At 35.5% G+C, this 19,991-nt stretch overlaps 1 protein-coding gene across 3 annotated transcripts in view; it reads right to left on the bottom strand.

Annotated features, from left to right (window-relative positions):
• NYAP2 (neuronal tyrosine-phosphorylated phosphoinositide-3-kinase adaptor 2) overlaps window positions 1–19,991 on the bottom strand; it is a 138,601-nt gene that overhangs the window by 40,920 nt on the left and 77,690 nt on the right. For all 3 annotated transcript variants that reach the window (XM_039364904.1, XM_039364905.1, XM_039364906.1), the window contains one exon: window positions 6,767–7,864. In XM_039364904.1, coding sequence (XP_039220838.1) covers window positions 6,767–7,864 — 1,098 coding nt within the window. The remainder of the gene's footprint in view (window positions 1–6,766; window positions 7,865–19,991) is intronic.

Genomic DNA, 19,991 nt, shown 5'->3' with positions numbered 1-19,991 from the left:
TGATCAATTTTTTTAGTAAGCTAGAAAAAAGTGGGATAGACAACATCACCATCAGATGGATTTGTAGCTGGCTGACAAATCATACTCTGGAGTGGTCCTCAATGGTACTATATCCACATGGAGAGAAGTAAGCAGTGGGGTACCACAAAGTTCCATCTTAGGCCCAGTACTCTTTAATATTTTCATAAATGACTTAGATGAGGGAATAGAAGAGGAACTCATCAAATTTGCAGATGATACTAAATTGGCAGGAATAGCCAACACCCAGAACACAAATTCACGATCCAAAAAGATCTTGACAAACTTGAACAATGGGCCATATCCAACAACATTAATTTTAATGTGGAGAAAAACAAAATACTACATTTAGGCAGGAAAAATAAAAGGTATAAGTACAGATTAGGCGAAACCTGGCTCAAAAACAGTAATTGTGAGGGGGACCTTGGAGTCCTAGTGGATGATCACTTGACTACAAGCCAGCAGTGTGTAGCAGTAGCCAAAAAAGCTAATAAACAGAGGCATAGAATCAAGATCACGCAAAGTATTAGTACTGCTTTATAAAAAGTCTAGTAAGACCACACCTGGAACACTGCAACCAATTTTGTCCATCATACTACAAAAAAGATGTTGAGACTTTGAAAAAAAAAGTTCAGAGAAGAGCAACTAAAATGTCAAAGGCCTGAAGACTAAAATATATGAAGAACAGCTGCAGGACTTGGATTTGGCTAGTCTAAAGAAAAGAAGAAATGGGAGATATGATAGCAGTATTCCAGTATTTAAGGGGTTGCCACAAAGAAGACGGGGTCAAACTATTCTCCAAAGCACCAAAAGGCAGGACAAGAAACAGTAGTTGGAAATTGACCAAAGAAAGAAACAACCTGGAGTTAAGGAGAAACTTCCTAACAGTGAGGACAATTAACCAGTGGAATAGCTTGCCTTCAGAAATCATGGGCGCTTCATCACTGGAGGTTTTTAAGAAGAGACTAGACATTTCACTTGTCTGAAGTGGCATAGGTTCTCCTGCTTGAGCAGGGGGCTGGACTAGAAGACTTCCAACGTCCTTTCCAGCTCTATTCTATTCTATTCTATTCTATTCTATTCTATTCTATTCTATTCTATTCTATTCTATTCTATTCTATTCTATTGGCTTGGCCAATTAGACGCATTTTACACAAGCAAATCTGAAGCTGATGCTGCCTAAAGATGATAGAGTACATTTACAGGAATCAGTTACCGTTCAGTGCTACTGTATTGTACTTGATGAGTTTCTTCTTCACCAGATGGTGGAAGTTTTAACAATTGGCTAGATGAGTAAGTTTAGACATTTGTCAAAACTCATTCTGGTTTAACACGTTCTGGTTTTTTTGCAGGGTATATTCAAAAGATATGCCAGCTGGTAGGCAGAACTCTTTTGCATCAGCTGATTACCTGAATATTATCATTGTTGTTGTTGTAACTATTTACAATGATTATTCAAGTGAAATCCTTAAATTACTTTTTAATGATTTTTTCCAAACATTTCTCCAAATACTTCTAGATTTGTAGCTCTTTAGGGTTTGTTTGGGGTTTTTTTCTGGAGGGGCGGGGGAGACACACGTTTTACTCCTGAATAAGGGATGACTATTAGGCATCATATCTTTGAATGTTGAGAACTTAGGTATTGTTGTTGTTGTTAGTTGCGAAGTCATGTCCGACCCATCGCGACCCCATGGACAACATTCCTCCAGGCCTTCCTGTCCTCCACCATCTTCTGGAGTCCATTTAAGCTCACACCTAATGCTTCAGTGACTCCATCCAGCCACCTCATTCTCTGTCATCCCTTTCTTCTGTTGCCCTCAATCTTTCCCAGTATTAGGCTCTTCTCCAGTGAGTTCTCCCTTCTCATTAGGTGGCCAAAGTACTTGAGTTTCAACCTCAGGATCTGGCCTTCTAAAGAGCAGTCAGGGTTGATCTCCTCTAGGACTGACTGGTTTGATCGCCTTGCAGTCCAGAGGACTCGCAGGAGTCTTCTCCAGCACCATAGTTCAAAGGCCTCAATTCTTTTGCACTCAGCCTTTCTTATGGTCTAACTTTCACAGCCATACATTTCAACTGGGAAAACCATGGCCTTGACTATACATACTTTTATTGGCAGGGTGATGTCTCTGCTTTTTAGTATGCTGTCTAGATTTGCCATAGCTTTCCTTCCCGAGAGCAAGAGTCTTTTTATTTCTTGGCTGCAGTCCCCATCTGTGGTGATCTTGGAGCCCAGGAAGATAAAATCTGTCACTACCTCCATTTCTTCCCCATCTAATATTACACTATGATTGATACAATGTATATTTGCTACACAAAGTATGTTTTCAGTGATATAGAAGGAAGATTGAAAGTGATAAATTTCATTTATATATGTAGCTACTCCTATCAACTAAAATAACAAAAATTAGCATAAGAAGTTATGCAAAAGCTAAAATATTCAGGCTAGAGTTCTGAAAGAAAGACCATAAGACCCCTCTCCTAAAAACCTAATCTCTATAGGGAATTATTATTTGCAGACATTTTCCAATCAGTTGCTAGTGCATAAGAAGTAATGGAAACAGCTTAGCTAGTAAAGTCCTCAGAACATCTTGCTCTTAATGTAGTCATGGAAGAAGGCGACTGCATGAACAGGGAACCTGAGGTTCAATATATATGTGTGTGTGTCTGTGTCTGTGTCTATGTCTGTGTCTCTGTTCTCTGTGTCTGAATGTCTCTCTGTGTGTTTTACAGATATGCCAAAGGCAACGGCTTGGGAAAAGGGGGAGGCTAATTGTGTACTAATTATGGCATAGTGTATTATTTGTTACTGGAAATTAGGGGAAAATGTGCTAATGGGTGCTAGACATTGCAAACATAAGCTAACCAATATTAATAAACATTGATAAGATCATAGGAGACCTAAGATAGGTTATCTTAAGGTTGGTTTATGGAGAAGTACCTATAAAAGCTGTATTGTTACAGGAGTGGTCTTTGCACAGGCTTAGTGGGAGTGATCCCCCCCCATGTCCTTTTTTCTGCACAGAAAAATAAAGCTTTTGCAAATCTCCACCTCAGTGTGAGGTTTATTGGGCATTGCACACCAGGCAGAATTGATTTTCTGGGACAAAAGTTTAAAGAAGAAAATCTTGGTTCCTGGCTTGTGAGAAATACTACATGATGCAAGGAATTAACAAATGAATACTAGTCAAATGCAACTTAGGCTCTCCTGTGTTCAGATAGTCAGGTTCACCAGAAAGTATCTTGTAGGATGGTTTTTGATGGAGAATCTAATCATTTTTATCTCTGCTTGAGCAATGTATATAACCTATATACATGGCTTATACTTATGGGCTATAACCATCCAAGTTCAGAATCCAGATTAACCAATTACACTACCAGATTCGACACCAGAAGTTACTTTGCTTCAGCATGTTTTAGCTACCCTATGACTGCCTTTCATCCCTGAAAGTTCTTAATAGCAAATGGATAGGGTGAATCATTCCAGACTATAAGCATGGTATATAAAACTGGGTCTTTGCCCATACAATTTCATAAGCCCAGTATATAAAATTGGAACTTTGCTCATGCACTTTCACATTAGATAGGTTAAATCCTTACTCAGGTCCCTAGGATTCTTTATTTGCTATGAAAGAGGCATTCTTAAAACTTGTTTTGGAGGAAAAGTAAGCATATAATGGCAAAAATTATACTTTACTGATCGAGTGAATGGAGTTCTTTTTTGTCTTTAAAAATGTATATGGAGACTGATGATTTTTAAAAAATTAATAGAGGACAAAGGAAAGACTCATATTTAAATTAAATCTCTGTTTATTTGGAAAGTTTTAAAAGGTATGAGTTTGCTTAAAATTAGTTTAAAAATAATACATTGGATATTGTCAAGTTAGAACATATTTTATTAGCAATGAATTTGTGTTTTCCTATTAAATAAAATTTATTTTCAGCAATATTTTATGTCATATGTACTTCATCATTTCTAAATATTGCGATATGCTCTTTTCTCTCTCACTTTTACACACAGACACATAGATATACAAATTCAGAAATTGCTTTGTTATTATTCATTATTCTAAATCCAGATTTGATTGCATCCCACAAAATCACAAATCTGGCGTTGTTTTCTACTAATTATTGTACACTTTAATCTCAAAACACACACATACACACAAATAAAGTGTGATTTTTACATGATTGACTGCAAGCTGCCAAGTTACTGTACAAAGATGAAATATTTTTCAGTGAAATTTTTTCAGTGACTCATTCTTTCAGTTTGTCTCTCTCTCATACACTTAAGTATAAAATCACTAATTCCCACAGCACTATTCCAAAAACTATATTAATATAATAGCCAATATTCCTGCCCATCATATGGTTGACTGCGTCTTAACAGAATAACAGAATTGGAAGGGACCTTAAAGGTCTTTTAGTCCAACCCCCTGCTCAGGCAGGAAATCCTGTACCATTTCTGACAAATAGCTGTCCAATCTCTTCTTAAAAACCTACAGTGTTGGAGCACTCACAACTTCTGGAGGCAAGTTGTTCCACTAATAACTTGTTGTATTTGTTAGGAAATTTCTCCTTAGTTCTAGGTTGCTTCTCTCCTTGATTAGTTTCCATCTGTTGCTTCTTGCCCAGCCCTCAAGTGCTTTGGAGAATAGCTTGACTCCCTCTTCTCTGTGGCAGCCCCTGAGATATTGGAACACTGCTATCATGTCACCCCTAGTCCTTCTCTTCATTAAATTAGACATACCCAATTACAACAGCCATTCTTTATATGTTTTGGCCTCCAGTCCCCTGATCATCTTTGTTGCTCTTCTCTGCTTTTTAGAGTCTCAACATCTTTTTTAAATTGTGGTGACCAACATTGGATGCAGATTGATTTTGTGATAGGAACAATAAATGATGGAATTAATCTACGACTTAGTAGAAAGTTTTATATTTTGTATACCAAAGCTGCATGTTTCAATTTCTGCATCACTACTTAAAAAGAAAGTCAGTAGTTGGTGGGACATAATAAGCCTCTGTTTGATGGCATTCAAACAACAGTATTAGGCTAGATCACTAAACAATCCCATATGGAATAATAAGGCAACTTTCTACAGAAGTATAAAGAAAAAGAGTGAGAAATTTATAAAAGAGAAAAATGTGGCTTTATAACATATAAATCATCTAAAATTTGGCTGCTATCCTACAAAGAACACCAAAAATGCACAGTTTATTGGGCTCAGTGTATTTTCTGTGCTATTTTTTTTCTGTCCAAAAGACATATTTTATTGCTGATTGCTATTTAAATTACAGAATTAGAAAATAAACTCTTAAAAGTATATCTCAGCTCTATTGACTTCAAGATAAGTCAAAGTCATTCATAAATGGTTTTATAGCACCTCCAGGGAATAGTATATCAGACATACTTACTTTGTAATACTATTAAAGAGTTATTATTCAATTCCTATCTGCACTTTATTCATTTTTCCAAGAATCTTTACCAAAACTGTCTCTGACATGGAAAAGATAATCAGAAACAATGTAATGCAAAACACTGAGATGCTTTTTATGTTTGCTGTTTTTCTTTGTCTGTTCTTGCTTTCTTTCAAATTAACTCTGCCCCCCACCCCAATCTAATCTGATTTTAAGGACAAAGACCTGCAAATCTAAAGAAGCACTTAAGCCTCAAGCCATTTAAAGATGCCAGTCCTTAAATTTATTTACTTATTTATTTCATAAAAAGCATTTTGAGATGCAATGGTTTTGTTTCATGGTTTTATTAAAGTCAAAGTTTAAAATTATATTTAAGCATTTTAAAACCATAAGAAGAAAACAAAGAAAGATGACAATTGAGTAATGGCAACTCAGTACCTGCTTAATATTTCAAAACAGATCTGGCAATCCTTTTTAAAAAAAAGCAACTCCTCTGCTTATAAGTTCGATTTAATGTGTAAGTTCCTGTTGCTTTCTCTGATTTGTTTTGGATGACAGTATAAATCCATAGGAGCCAGGTTCTGATCAAGATCACTTGTGTAGATAAATTCCACCCACCCTTTGCTTTCAAAATCCCCGTCCATACTAGGTGAATCATGTATGTCTGTAAATGTGTGTGTGTGCACATGCATCTCTCTTGGTTTAGAAACATTTTTTAATTTCTTCCAAATATTTTATTTTTTCCTCATTCTTTTCCAGATGTATTTGTAGGATTTGCATAGATGGTGGGCATAATTTGTACCAAAGATTGTGTGTTTTGTAGATGAAACTAATCTACAGTTGTTTGCAAATAATATATTATATCAATATGCAGAAATCATGTTTATGAATTCATAGAAAATGCTTGAAATATATGGTTTTTTTATTTGCCTTTTGATATTATGTCAAATAAATGAAACTTTTTCATTTCAATGTGAACCAAATTATTTCATTGCTACTAAAATTCAGTAAAGGTTAACAAATCTACCACAATCTATGTCCATTCTGGTTTATTATCAATTATATTTTTTAAAAAAAATGAAAAAAGCATACATATCCATTGCCTTGTGAACATTTACTTTAAACAATTTCTCCCTAATACTCTATAAACATTTTTGCAAATTAAATGTAATAGTATATCATGAATATTTTAAATCTATGAAACTTCACTTTTGGACTATTAGAAATTCAGTTCATGTTAGGGAGGGATGTCAGTATATATGTAAGATACAAGTTTCACTGTTGGATGTTTGAAGAAAAAAATTATTGGAAAAGAATCATAAGTAACACTTACTTTCTGCAGGCTCTTTAGATTTTCTTCCACTGGAAGATTTCCTCAGTAAACTTCGTCCTGAGGTAAAAAGGCTGGTTAATTCCTCCAGAGGACTAGTGGGTGTTCTAGAACGTGAAGTACTCTGTGATGATGACCCGTAGGTGTTGACAGAGGCATTTACCATTTTCCCTCCTTCTTGCAATATGTTTCTGGCAGTAGAATGAGGCACTGATGGAGAACTTCTTGAGAGACTTCCTGAATGTACAGAATCATAAGGAGGAGGTCTTTTGAGACTTAAAGGAGTAAGTGACCGACCCATACTCACAGGAGAGGGAGAGGCCGAGTGGCTTTTGGAATAGCCATGGGGAGACTGTGTTCTGTATAGGGTAGAAGGATGAGGAGGTGAAGAGGAGTGCCCTGGAGTACTAGTTCCATGGGAAGCTGTCTGGTCTTTCTCTAGTTTTTGATGACTTGGAGTATGAGGTGGCAATGATGATGGAGACACTCCAGTTTGCTGTTTAATGTAACACACATTTTCTAATACGGGAAGCTTTGTGACTTCTAAAGGTGTTAAAGGAGATTCATCGGAATTTGGGGAACATTGCACTGGTGCAGGTGGGAATACCAAGAGTGGTGGTCTGTGAGGAAGCAAATTTGGGAATGGTGGTGGGATATCACAAATCACACCTTTGGGAGTGGGTGGCACTGAGGGCTTGGTGAAATCAAGGTCAGGCACTGTGGGAGTAGCACACTGAGAGGAACAGCTGTGATGGTCAAACTCACATGGACACTTTGAATCTTGGCCTCCATCCTCAAAGATGGGATATTTCATTTCTTCATACACCGCCTCATTTTGATCTTCCTCATCTTTTTTGAAGTCTCTTAATATATTTCCAACCATTTCAATATAAACTGGCTCTTCTTCCTCTGCATCTGGAGCAGGACTGCTGACTTGGGTCAAAGAAGAATCTCTACTTAGCACAGACTTTATGGAGCCATGCTTTTTGATATAGGTTTCATCAAAAGATGCACTTAGTTGAGTGTTTGGATTCCGCTTTGGCTTTGGGGGAGGAACCTTCTTGGTGTATTCATCACTGTGAGGCCTTGGCTTGGTGGGTACTGTAAGGCAAGGACAATACACATCAATCAGAACATTAATGAAAACATTATGTATTTTCAAAATACTTGCTGGAAAATGCCTGTCCTGTTTTGATGATTGATCCTTTGTGTAATTTCTCCAGAACTATCTTGTATGCTGAAATATATATTTAATAAAACATGGTAGAAATAACTCACCAAGTTCATTGATTGCTTAAATGTTGCAATGTTTAGTCAAAAATGATATTTTCTGCTCATACTGTATGAACATAAGAATAATCGTATGGTATCATTCATACATCTATCAGTCCAGTATATTGTTCTACACTGAACAAGCAATGGAAAGAGTACATGCACTTAAAATCAAGTCTGATTCATGTCACTTTTTCCCCCTAGTGGCATCCTACTCTCTCACACACCCATCTAATGATTTAAACTTCATCTTAAGGACTAGAGAACATAAAAACCTTACAAAAATGTTGTTATTTGAATCATTGCATTTTTTTTCCTCAATAAGGCACAGGGAACATTATGAATATGTGCCTAAATAGCCTATTTTTAAGGAAGAGAATGTAATTTTATCTGTAGAATCACCTAATTGTACATTTTGTTTTTCAAATATTTCCAAATCATTTCCACTCATAATCTATGTTGACGGGCTAAGTTAATATTTAAATACGTTTTACTATATCCACAGATAGTTAAATAAAAAGATTTTTCAAGCATGGTCAACTTTATGGCAGAACTTGAGATTAATAGGGCATGTCATTGTTTTCACTTAGACACATGTGATGAATAAGTGCAAAATCAGCATAAATGTGAAACTAAATGGAAAGGTTAATTCAAAATCAAGAAGTCTATTCATTTTGTAGCAGGAATTTGTCTTTTGTTACCATGAAGCAACTGGACTATGTTTTTTCCTTGAGAAAGATGTTTCACTTCTCATCCAAGAAGCTTCATCAGTACTGTTTGATGAGAGTTAGAGTTGAGGAAGCTTCTTGGACAGGAAGCAAAACATCTTCTTCCTCAAAGAAAAAAAACATAGTCTAGTTACCTTTTGAAAAAGCATCTTGAGACAACCATGACCCGGATTACTCAGAATCTCCATAGACATTTTCTCCTATGTAAAGTATATGAAAAAGATAGACTCTCTTATGTGAGTCTAAAGTAAGATGTTCAAGTACTGGACTCAGTCAAGACTTATTTTACGGCCAAACTAATCAAATAAGTAGAGTGGTGGGCAATTAGTATGCATTGAACTCCCACAGGTTTGGATTTCATGAAATGGAAATTAGGGCAATCTTGATGCAGAATTTGATGAAAGAAAGAAAGAGAGAGAGAGAGAGAGAGAGAGAGAGAGAAAGAAAGAAAGAAAGAAAGAAAGAAAGAAAGAAAGAAAGAAAGAAAGAAAGAAAGGAAGGAAGAAAGAAAGAAAGAAAGAAAGAAAGAAAGAAAATTTGACTGCTGTCTGAAACACATTTCCAGTTCATGGAGTTTTCTCTACTATGCAACAAGCAGCATGGCTTAATAAGTAAGCTTTCTTTAGATGTCACATGTCTCCTTCTAAGAAAGATTGTAGGAAATGACCTTCAGGTCTATCCAAATCTGCACCTCTCCATTCTTTGAAAAGGTCCTTCCTTTCTTTAACTCCCCTCAGCTTGCCATTTAAGCATTAAATGCTTTATAGCATGTTGAAGATAGAATGGTTTGAAATACACTGTGATAGCACCTGGCATTTTCTCATCTGGTGTACAATGTCATTTTATGCCACAAACAGAAAATGCAATACAGTCAGTAGCATAAAGGTTAGTTTATTGTACCTCAATGCTTAATATAAAAGATAACTGATTAAAATAAACATTCTCCCTTCATATCATGTTAGAAGACTCATATTCCTTTTGAAAATGAATATATGAAGACCTTTAATTAAACAAAAGAAAAAAGAAAAGAAAAATGATCCCTTTTCTTCTAGAGAGTGGGATATAAATATTTTATAATTTATTTTAAAAGATTTGTGATATTCTTTTGCTGCTACTTAAGCTTTGTAGGAGTAGTAATATTAGGAAGAACAGAAGGGAAGCAAAAAGAAGGACAAGGGAGCATCTCTTATTTGAAAAAAAATGTGGTCACAAGCTAATGAGAAGGGAAATTGGGGCCTTGGTCCAAAAGGAAGCTTTAAAAAGATAGATATCCTAAAAAGGGAGAGGAAGAAGGCTCCTGATCTTCTGGGATGAACTGGCCTGCTGATTTCTATTTTCTCAAGCACCCTTTCCTTTCCGCTTAGGGATAATGTTAGTTGAGATATCAAAAATTGTTTGGCTTGTCTTGGGATCATTCTTCCTGAAGAAATATCTATGGTGCTTTGCTTCCAAAATTTAGTATTCCTTGAGCTGCTTCTAACAAAGATGTGCCTGGAGCAAGAAGCTGATTTGAGGGCTAAAGCTGGTAAACATGGGATGTCCAGTAAAATGTTCTTAAATTAGTTAAGGTATCCCAATAAGATATCACAGGGACTGTACATCTGAAAAAAATCTGTACATTTCTGCACTCCTACACTGAAACAAGACACAACAATATTATCAATATGTTGGTGATACAGATCTTTACATCTCAAACCCAAACCAAACTGGAGATACTATGATCCTTTGCTCCAAAAATAGTCACCCTAACAAAATCTTCAGTTTTCCATTTTTTTGAAGTGAAGAATGAAACATCCCTCAGGTAATGTTTCTCAGTTGCATCCAAACCCAATAGCAATCTTATGAGCAATATTCTGGAAACAGATAAATTGGAGTTGTTCTGAAAGGCATTGGGGAATTGAGGAGTTGCTGCTCTCTATTTGCTATGTCTGTATTGTTTATTATTCTTGCTTTAATATTTTATTTTCATTGCTATGGTATGCTCTTCATACATTGTTGTATGTTTAAACTGTATAGCTTACAGCAGTATATAAATGAAACAAACAAACAAAGGACTACAGGAATTCTGCACATAGAAACATGGTCAAAAACTATGAAATGTTAATGACATAAGTAAGCAATGTTTCTGCACATTTCTGAAAATTTTTAGCATGGTTGGTTCAAGTGTGTATATGACACACATGTGCCTCTTTGAAGGATATTTAGTGTCCTATTGGCAATGAAAGAGAGAGTTGGCAATCTCTTTGACTGAGAAAAATGTAAAATGTTGTGTTAATACTTTGACAATTCACAGTCAAGGGCAATATTCTTTCCGTATGCTACCACATAAACTCCATGAGTAACCCACCCTAGTCAATAGCCATGCATCACAGTCTCCGTGGTTTTATTTTTTTTTTAGATATAGAAACCTATCCAAGAAGATTCCTGCCAAATTACAACAAGAATCTGTTGAGTCAAGAATAAACATAAATAGGCAGTAGCTACCCTTGCACTAACATGTTTGCAAAACATCAATTTTGCATTATTTTGTACTATCCTAAATACATATTTTCTACATTCATGTACAGACCATATATGCCTTTCTTCCAACTATACAAAACCAGTACTGAGTTCATATTATTTTCTTGCAATATCTTTTTTTTAATTGTACATTTTGTATAATTCAATATTAAATGAAGTAAAACTAGACTGCTGTCTGAAAACCCTAATAATGAAACTAAAGCTTCAATATTGCATTTTGCAATAAAATGCAAAACTCCTGATACTTGGAAAAACTGAAAAATAGACTAACAGAACACCAAGTGACACAGTCAGGAACTTATAAGAACACCAAGAAGCTATTATTGAAGATAATCCTGAAAAAAATTTTTGTTTCAGATTATGAAACACAATCCCATCCAGACTGGAATTGGGGTTCTAGTTTAAAGAATGGTAGCATCCAACCTTGTCCTCCTCATCTTTATTCCAGATAGAATTTTCCACATCTTTCTTTTTTTCTTTTTTTTTTAAAAAAAGGTTTTACTGCGTATATTGTTCAGTATGTCTAGAAGGGTTAGGTGCAGGGGGAATGTGGGCTGCAACTGTAGTGAAGGTAAAGCAGCAGAGTTTACTGCTATTTACTGCTATTATAGTAGACCCCAAGTAAAAATGGTCCATGTGCCAATTTTAATTAAGAAAAAAGCCCCCACATATCTATGTTTGAAAATTAATATATAATTTGGGTCCAAATTTATTCAGAAAATTTCATGTAAAGGCAAAAGGTGTCATATTTTTCATGTTGTAGTAGCATTGCCGAAATGAATGAAACTGGTACAGATATATAGAGGTTTACCATAAAAAGCACAGAAATAACTTGGCTGCTATGAAATGACCAGTGGTCCTCAATGTGTGACCACAATTAAGCCCAGAATTATGATAGTAAGTCATGCAAGTCACTAAACAGTCACCATGTGATCACATCTTATTTTATAACCGTTGTATGGTAATCACCAAGCAAACATGGACACCACCTGAAGAAATAAAAAGAAATCAAAGTTTTAAGGTGAAATGGGAGAATAAAGGAGTCAGACAATTTAATTTAATTAATTTAACTTTTAAAATTTAGATACCACCCATCTCTAACTGACTCTAGGAGGTATACAATAAGACCAAACAGAATAGCAAATACAATGTTTATAAAAAATGCAATGAAAGGGAAGAACAAGAGCTAATTCCAAGTCTGGATAACAACTGTGATACCTTCAGACAGGAGGCCCAACCATTCTAACCCTGATTAATTTTAAATGACAAAAGGGAAATAAGAGATAAAGTATTCCTGTTGGAGGGACAGGAAGATGACTTACGAGCAAGCAGTGAAAGGAGACTGTACAATGCTTTTCCCGGCTTTATGCTCTACTGGCATGTCTGCCTGCCTTGTCCATGAAGGAAATGACTCCAATGCTATCTAGAGAGATGGCTGAGGCCAAAAGAGTAAGGAGCACATCAGTGTGTGTTTGGTGGGGAAGGAGTGGATCATGAGTGGAATAACCAGTGAGTAGCACACTTAAATTGGGAGATGCAAGAGAAATTGACCCAAAAATGAAGAGAAGAAATAGACTTTTCAAGACAACAAGGTTGTTGAATTGTGTGTTTGTGTTTGGGGTTTAACATGTACTAACCTTTTAAGAGCTGCCTGGCTGTGCTTGACAGGGGCAGGCTACACCCACCCACCCCCCCAAAAAATCTAAGCGGGCGCACTATTTCTATTGAGTTCAACAGCTGTTGTTCTTGTTTTTATTTATATGTTTAATCTGATTGTGAATTGTATATTTCTATGATTTTTTTAAAGATAACAGATTACTGAGACTTTAATTCTGAGAGCAAGAAAGTCAGTTAAGTTTGTTCATAAGAAGTCATGACTTAGGACTTCAAGATTGGGGAAAATGCTTCTGAGAATATCCTGCTGGTAAGAGAGTTAGCAGGCTGAGTTGAAGGAAATTTGGATAGGAATTAGAAAAGAAACTATTGAGGCCAGGTGTTTGTAAGTTTCTCTTGGGGATTCAGTTTTCTTGAACTCAGAACTGCTGCTATGTGATTAAACAGGGCAACTCAAGGAGCCAGAAAAATAAGTGCAACATTTTTTTTATCCCAGCATATATTCAAACTCTCTTTCATCATCCAGGGGTTCAGGGTTGAAAAGAGCTTCAGGGGGCTCCAGCAGAGGTAGCTGTAAGCAAATTTAACTATAGGGCATTTTTCAAAGGAGATATTCATGGAGTTCAAAGGAGCAGCACAGTTTTCAAACAAAAACGTGGCTTCTGTAGTTTAATGTAGATATTATACTTATCTGTTATAAAAAATCAGGGGCCCTTTCCCCCCTCCTTATTGGATGAGTGGAAATATGAAATTACATTCTGCTATTTCTTTTCATGATTGTAGTGTATAAGGGAAAAGAGCAATTAAAAGAAAAATAACAGGTTTGTTATTTTCTATTCTGCCTCTGCTATTTACCAGCTTTTGGAACCTTTACAGAGATAATCTGCTGTGCAGTTCAACTCATGAAGGAGAACAGCACACAGTACAAGAGACAATTAAACACCTACTCTTAACCTGAATACCTTCATTCTTTGTTTTCCTTAAAAGCCAAATAAAATACTGGTAATAATCATGAAAGGCAAGGGTTACTGTTTTCTCCATCTTCTACTGCCACCTAACAGCAATTCTGGAGTTTTGAAGCCCAGATGTGGAAGCATCATAACCATGCCTGAAAAGCAGCTCCCAAGAGGGCTTCTTTAGATACTTCACTAAACGTTCTGAGGCTGGCTGTTCCAGTCTTATGTTCTGCTATGAAACATATCCTCTCTCTGATAAGTTTAGGTTATATGAAACTTGCTTCAGCCTTCTCTTAATTGAATGCTGCATTTAGAGTTGTTTAGATTTATTGTATTTATTTAATACAATATTGGAATTCCTTTTTTTACATTGTCCTGAGTGGTATTCATTTTAACATAAGTAAGGTGTCCTTAAAGTATTGGTAAATATATAGGAAGGAAGAGCTATCATTTTCGTACTCCTGGAGAGAGAAAAGAATTCCTAAAATTGTTAAAAACAATAATTCAGCCTGTGGTGTGTGTGTGTGTGTGTGTGTGTGTGTGTGTGTGTGTGTGTGTGTGTGAGAGAGAGAGAGAGAGAGATATTCATATATGTAGAATATGAACTCTAGCTGATCTTTGAATTCTATTAAAGTAAATTGCTAATGATATGATCCTGAACATGTCAGTTATGGTGAGGCAGAGGAAGATTTTATAAGGGTTTCTTATGATAACATCCAGGATTGAAACTCAAGTAAGCTTTGCTATTTTGCCTACTAGAGACACATAGGGTAGATGCAATTGCTTTCGTACTAAACGGAGAGATCTAGATTGACTGATATTTTGTATTAAATCAGCATTCTGTTTATAGAGAACTGAATTACTTAATCCTTTTGACAATGAAAGATCTATCCACACTACATTCTTGGAAAATTAGAAAATACCGATTGCTATCTTCAGTTACAGCCTTGCTTCTAGATTTTATACATTAGTGCTAGATTTTTCAATAGAACTGTGCAAGTAATAATAATAATAATAATAATAATAATAATAATAATAATAATAATAATAATAAAGTTGGAAGGGACCTTGGAGATCATCTAGTCCAACCCCTTACTCAGGCAGGAAACCCTATACCATTTCTGACAAATGGCTGTCCAGTCTCTTCTTTAAAACGTCCAGTGTTGGAGCATTCACCGCTTCTGGAGGCAGGTTGTTCCACCGGTTAATTGTTCTAACTGCCAGGAAGTTTCTCCTTAGTTCTAGATTGCTTCTCTTCTTGCTTAGTTTCCACCTGTTGCTTCTTGTCCTGCCTTCAGGTGCCTTGGAAAATAGCTTGACACCCTCTTCTTTGTGGCAGCCCCTGAGATATTGGAACACTGCTATCATATCCCCCCTCATCCTTCTCTTCATTAAACTAGACATACCCAATTCCAGCAGCTGTTCCTTATATGTTTTAGCCTCCAGTCCCCTAATCATCCTTGTTGCTCTTCTCTGTACTCTTTCTAGAGTCTCAACATCTTTTTTACATAGCGGTGACCAAAACTGGATGCAGTATTCCAAGTGTGGCCTCACCAAGGCATTGTAAAGTGGTATTTACACTTCACGTGATCTTCATTCTATCCCTCTGTTAATGCAGCCTAGCATTGTTTTGGCCTTTTTGGCAGCTGCAGCACACTGCTGGTTCATATTTAGGTGATTGTCCACTAGGGCTCCGAGGTCCCTCTCACAGTTACTACTTACTACTATAACTTTGGATAATCACAACAACAATTAAAAATTCAAATAGGCTCTCTGTCTAATGAAATTTAGCATTTTAAAAGTTTTGTTTTTCATCAAATTGTAACTTAAGTTAAATGTTATATGTTTTTTTTCACTGAAAAAATAAAACATGTAAGGATTTTTTTAGAATACTCAGTTTCTTAAGCTTAGTTTAAGATTAGTTTTACATTTATTTATTTATTAAACTTATTGACTGGCCATCTTACCACAGGATAACTCTGAATGAGGACATACATCCTTCCATATATATACATATAACGAAATATACATAAAAGGCAATTTCTGCCAAATTTCAGTGCTGAAATCTTAGAAAGTTCTAGAAATTACAAAAATGAGGCTGACAAAACAAGCCCATTTTTGGAACCTATCCAAAAAAGTTAACATCCTGGAGATCTGCTGAAGCCCACTTTAGAGTGCTAAACCATAATCATTATTAAGAGTTATCCTGCAGTAGGCCAATAAATTTAACAAATAAAGTAAAATAATAAATAAAATAAAGACTGCTTAGGAAAATTCATAGAATATTTTTTTCATACTTATGTGCCTCCCTAACCACATAACTATTTTATTGATTGTGGGACAAAATTCTGGAGCTAATCAGAAGCACTGCTAATATCCCTTTGAAGCTACTTAGTAAATCTCTGTAATTCAGGATGTTCTACTAGGAGGAGGAGGGGAAGTAGCAGTCAAAATTGTGACTATGACTTCACTACTGAAGCATCATCCCATCCTGCATATCATCTTGACTTTTTGTAAAAAAACAACAACTCCCCTGCAGATATTTCTGCAAGTACCCTCCCATATCTAACAGTGGAAGTAAAACTGCTGCATTGCTTTACTAGGTGTTGCTTCTCCAGTCACTAGTTGCCTCACACACAGCTCTGAAGCCAAGAATATATGTGTGCATTGCAGCAGGACTTGTGATGTAACAAAAAGTAAGACTGATACTTCCCTCCAAAGGTGATATTCTTAAGTTCCTCCTTCATAAGTAGAAAGTAAGTATGGCTTTAAGACAAAGGAGCAAAAGAAAAAAAAATAAAAATGCCTATGGATGGCATCATAGATTAAATTTAAAATAAAAAAAATATTCCAAAGTTTGGCAACTCCCAACTTTTAGTTGACTAGATGAACATTAGTTCAATGGAATACTTTGTCAGTGATTGTTTTTTTGAGCATAAAGTATATCCATGATTCTGACATCAGTGATAGTATTTATTAGCTTTTGTTCTGTCAGTTTCTTTTTTGATTGCTTTTGATTCTTCCAATTAATAGTGTCTTTTTCAATGATTCTTACCTGGAATTGTATGTTCAAAGTATTCAAGGTTTAGATTCATAACTAATGCTTCTAGTGACTAGTCTGTTTTTTCTTTATCACTATTAAATTGTTTCTTCTCTTTATAGTCCAAAGGATGCCCAGCTTTATTTAGCAACACAATTCAAAAACTTCATTTTTATTTCATTCAGCATGTCCAGTGGTCCAGTTTTAATAGCCATATGTGACAAATGTGGGAAAATAATATTAACAACATATACTTTTGTTGTTGTCAGTATGATGTCTCCAACTACATGATCCCTGTTCATTGTCCCTTTAGCTAGGAATTATTAGACTTATGGTCTAAAACATCTGGAGGGCATCAAATTTCACAGTCATAATTTATCATGTTATATTCCATTAGTTCTCTAAGCCTTGCATTAAACTTCTCCTGAATTTCAATTTATCAATGGGTAGGAGAGGGAGGAGAGGGAGGAGGAGTGATTAAGCTTGTAAGCTGTATCAGAGAATTTTCAGATCACACTACGTCATGGCATGTTTTACCACTGGAAGACATGGCAATCATGTCTTCCTCAAAAGTCTATTGAAGGGCCCAAATGACACAGATACTGTAGATAGATGCACATAAAATTCCTTGATGCAACGAAACCTTACAAGTGAACTTCATGTCCAAAATGAATTTCCCACATTTTGGCATGAGTATTAATTCACATAATTATTTTCCTCTTCAGCACAGAATTTGGCAAGTTGCTAGGAGCCTTTACTGATTAAATAAATAAATAAATATAATGCATCCTTCTTCAATTTATTTCAATAACTCTGAATTTGAAAAGAGCATTACATTGTTTTCTTTTTTCTTTAATCCTGGCTTTGTAAATAGAATTAATATGCTATAAAGTCATTGAGGGCATTATCCAAAATTGTGAGAACAGAGTTTTACTTGCACAACAGAATATGCTCTTTAGTTCTTCCATCTTCCTGTCCAGATTCATCCCAATAGGGTCTCTACACATTCCAAAGTAGATTTGAAGGAGAAATTTATTTTGCTAACTCTATTTCACTGGCAGGGATAATAGAGTTAGAAAATAATTTTATTGTTTATTTTGTACATGCATGCTGCTGTAACCAATCTATTTATGGCAGTATAAATAAATGCTAAAAGCCATGAAGAGAAAATAATAGTGTGGTAAGAGAAACATATGCTACATCCAATCCATGTAGATAAATTGAACATTAAAAAATATTAAGATTTATGGAGACAATCCACATTCTTAGGGCTTTTTCCATCAATAAATTATAATGTTATCCACCCATCCTTAAATCAGTAGAAAGCTATGGTATGAAATTCTTCAGCCCTATTGAGTCTTTATTGTCTCTCCATTTAGTCATCACTCGTAACCTATCTTTCCTGCAAAATAATGGGTGCAAAACCCAGAGATTTTATATTTTTGATACTGCTTTTCAATGGAAATACAACTTTAATGCCAGCACAGTTAAGAATGACTTAAGCCTGTTTCAGTCATGGATCAAGGACAAGATGAATGTAGAACAAACATAATGCTAGGGCATATTTTTGAGTACAGATGACAACATGGCCTTAGGACAATTACCAAAAAAAAAACAGTGAGGCCAGTAATATTCTAAAGTAATAATATTTTTAAAATTCTTCTGGATGTGATACCATTAGCTGATGCTAATATTATTATTTTTAATTAATTGCATTTGCAACTGGACAATATCATAGCTAAACAAATGCTAATGGTAGTGCCCCGCTTAAGTTGAAAAGTATTTACTATATTAATACAGAAGAGTGACTGATTAAAAATAGATTCAGAGACAGAAAAAATAGCAGCTACAGATTAATGGTTTGGCTGCCATTCCTCCTTACCCTATCAATATCTATCTGTACAAAGAAAGTAGATCCATTCGGCTGTTCTTTAGTAAGAATGGGTAGCATGTGAATTCTTTTGTTAAGCCAATGACACAAGCTCCTTGTACTCAGCTGTGTATTACCTGTCTGTGGGCTCATCCACACAGCTACTTTGCCATGCTCTCTCCCTAATTTGAAACCAGGGAGGAAATTGTTGGCAGAAATCACAGTGTAGCCAAAATGCACATCTTGGCCATGTCTATATAGCAATTCAACAAGACCTAATAAGGGTAATTATTTACCATTTTTCCTGAATTAAATTTGAAAGAGCACAAAGAATGGAAAGAGTGGGAAAAGCCTCTACCAACCATTGTAGAGTACATATATGAAGATGGTGCTTGTAAAGTCTTGTAAAGCAATTTTTTTCTAATTGCTCCCCCTTCCCTACAAGATCTCAGAATCAATTGGATGGTAACAAAGTGTTCATCTTTCTTGGTTGCAAGGCACCTGAATTTGTAACAGATGAAATTGTCACATCAACCAGAATTAAAAAAAAATACATTTTGGTGTATGTGAAAGTAATGTTCCACTATGGAGTGTTCTTGAGTATCTCCACACAATTTCTCCAAAATTACCTATTGAATGGTCAGCCTATCAACCAACTAACCACCTGGTGGCAGTAAAGAGGTAGAGGTGTTTTCCTTTCTCTCTGTTGCCATCTGGTGGTTTTAAATTGTATAACCATGAGGCAGTCCCTAAATCAATGATGTTGAAGAATTGGAATTTGACCCAAAGGTGCTGTTCAAAAGGCAACTGAACTGAAGAAGCTTCTTGGATGTGAAGCAAAATGTTTTCAAAGAAAAAAAAATTCCCTTACTCCATCCCCACCCCAGTTACTACACAATAACATCAGAAATAGTTTTTGCATTGAACATAGACCAAATAAAGTTTATGCAAGAAGCTGAGGCCTAATCACTAGACTCCCAAATACCCACAATTGTCATTTGCTAAAGCAGCATTGAAAAAAGACACTGGGTTACATAAATTATGAATACTTTTGGAATTTTTTTGATGTCAGCTATAATGAAAAAGATTTTGAGAGGTTAATTTCATACATAGATGCAGTACTCTTTTTAGATCTATTTAGATTAGTTCTTTCATTGTATAATAAGAACAAATATAGCAGATATTGAGCCCACATCAAAGGCCTTGCAGCTGTATATATCTCTCCAAC

The sequence above is a fragment of the Crotalus tigris genome, unplaced genomic scaffold (assembly GCF_016545835.1).
Source record: "Crotalus tigris isolate CLP2741 ecotype Arizona unplaced genomic scaffold, ASM1654583v1 scf7180000019924.707973, whole genome shotgun sequence".
NCBI classification, from domain to species: Eukaryota; Metazoa; Chordata; class Lepidosauria; order Squamata; family Viperidae; genus Crotalus; species Crotalus tigris.
Note: the sequence above shows the minus strand (reverse complement) of the source record. Positions and strands in the feature narration are given on the sequence as shown.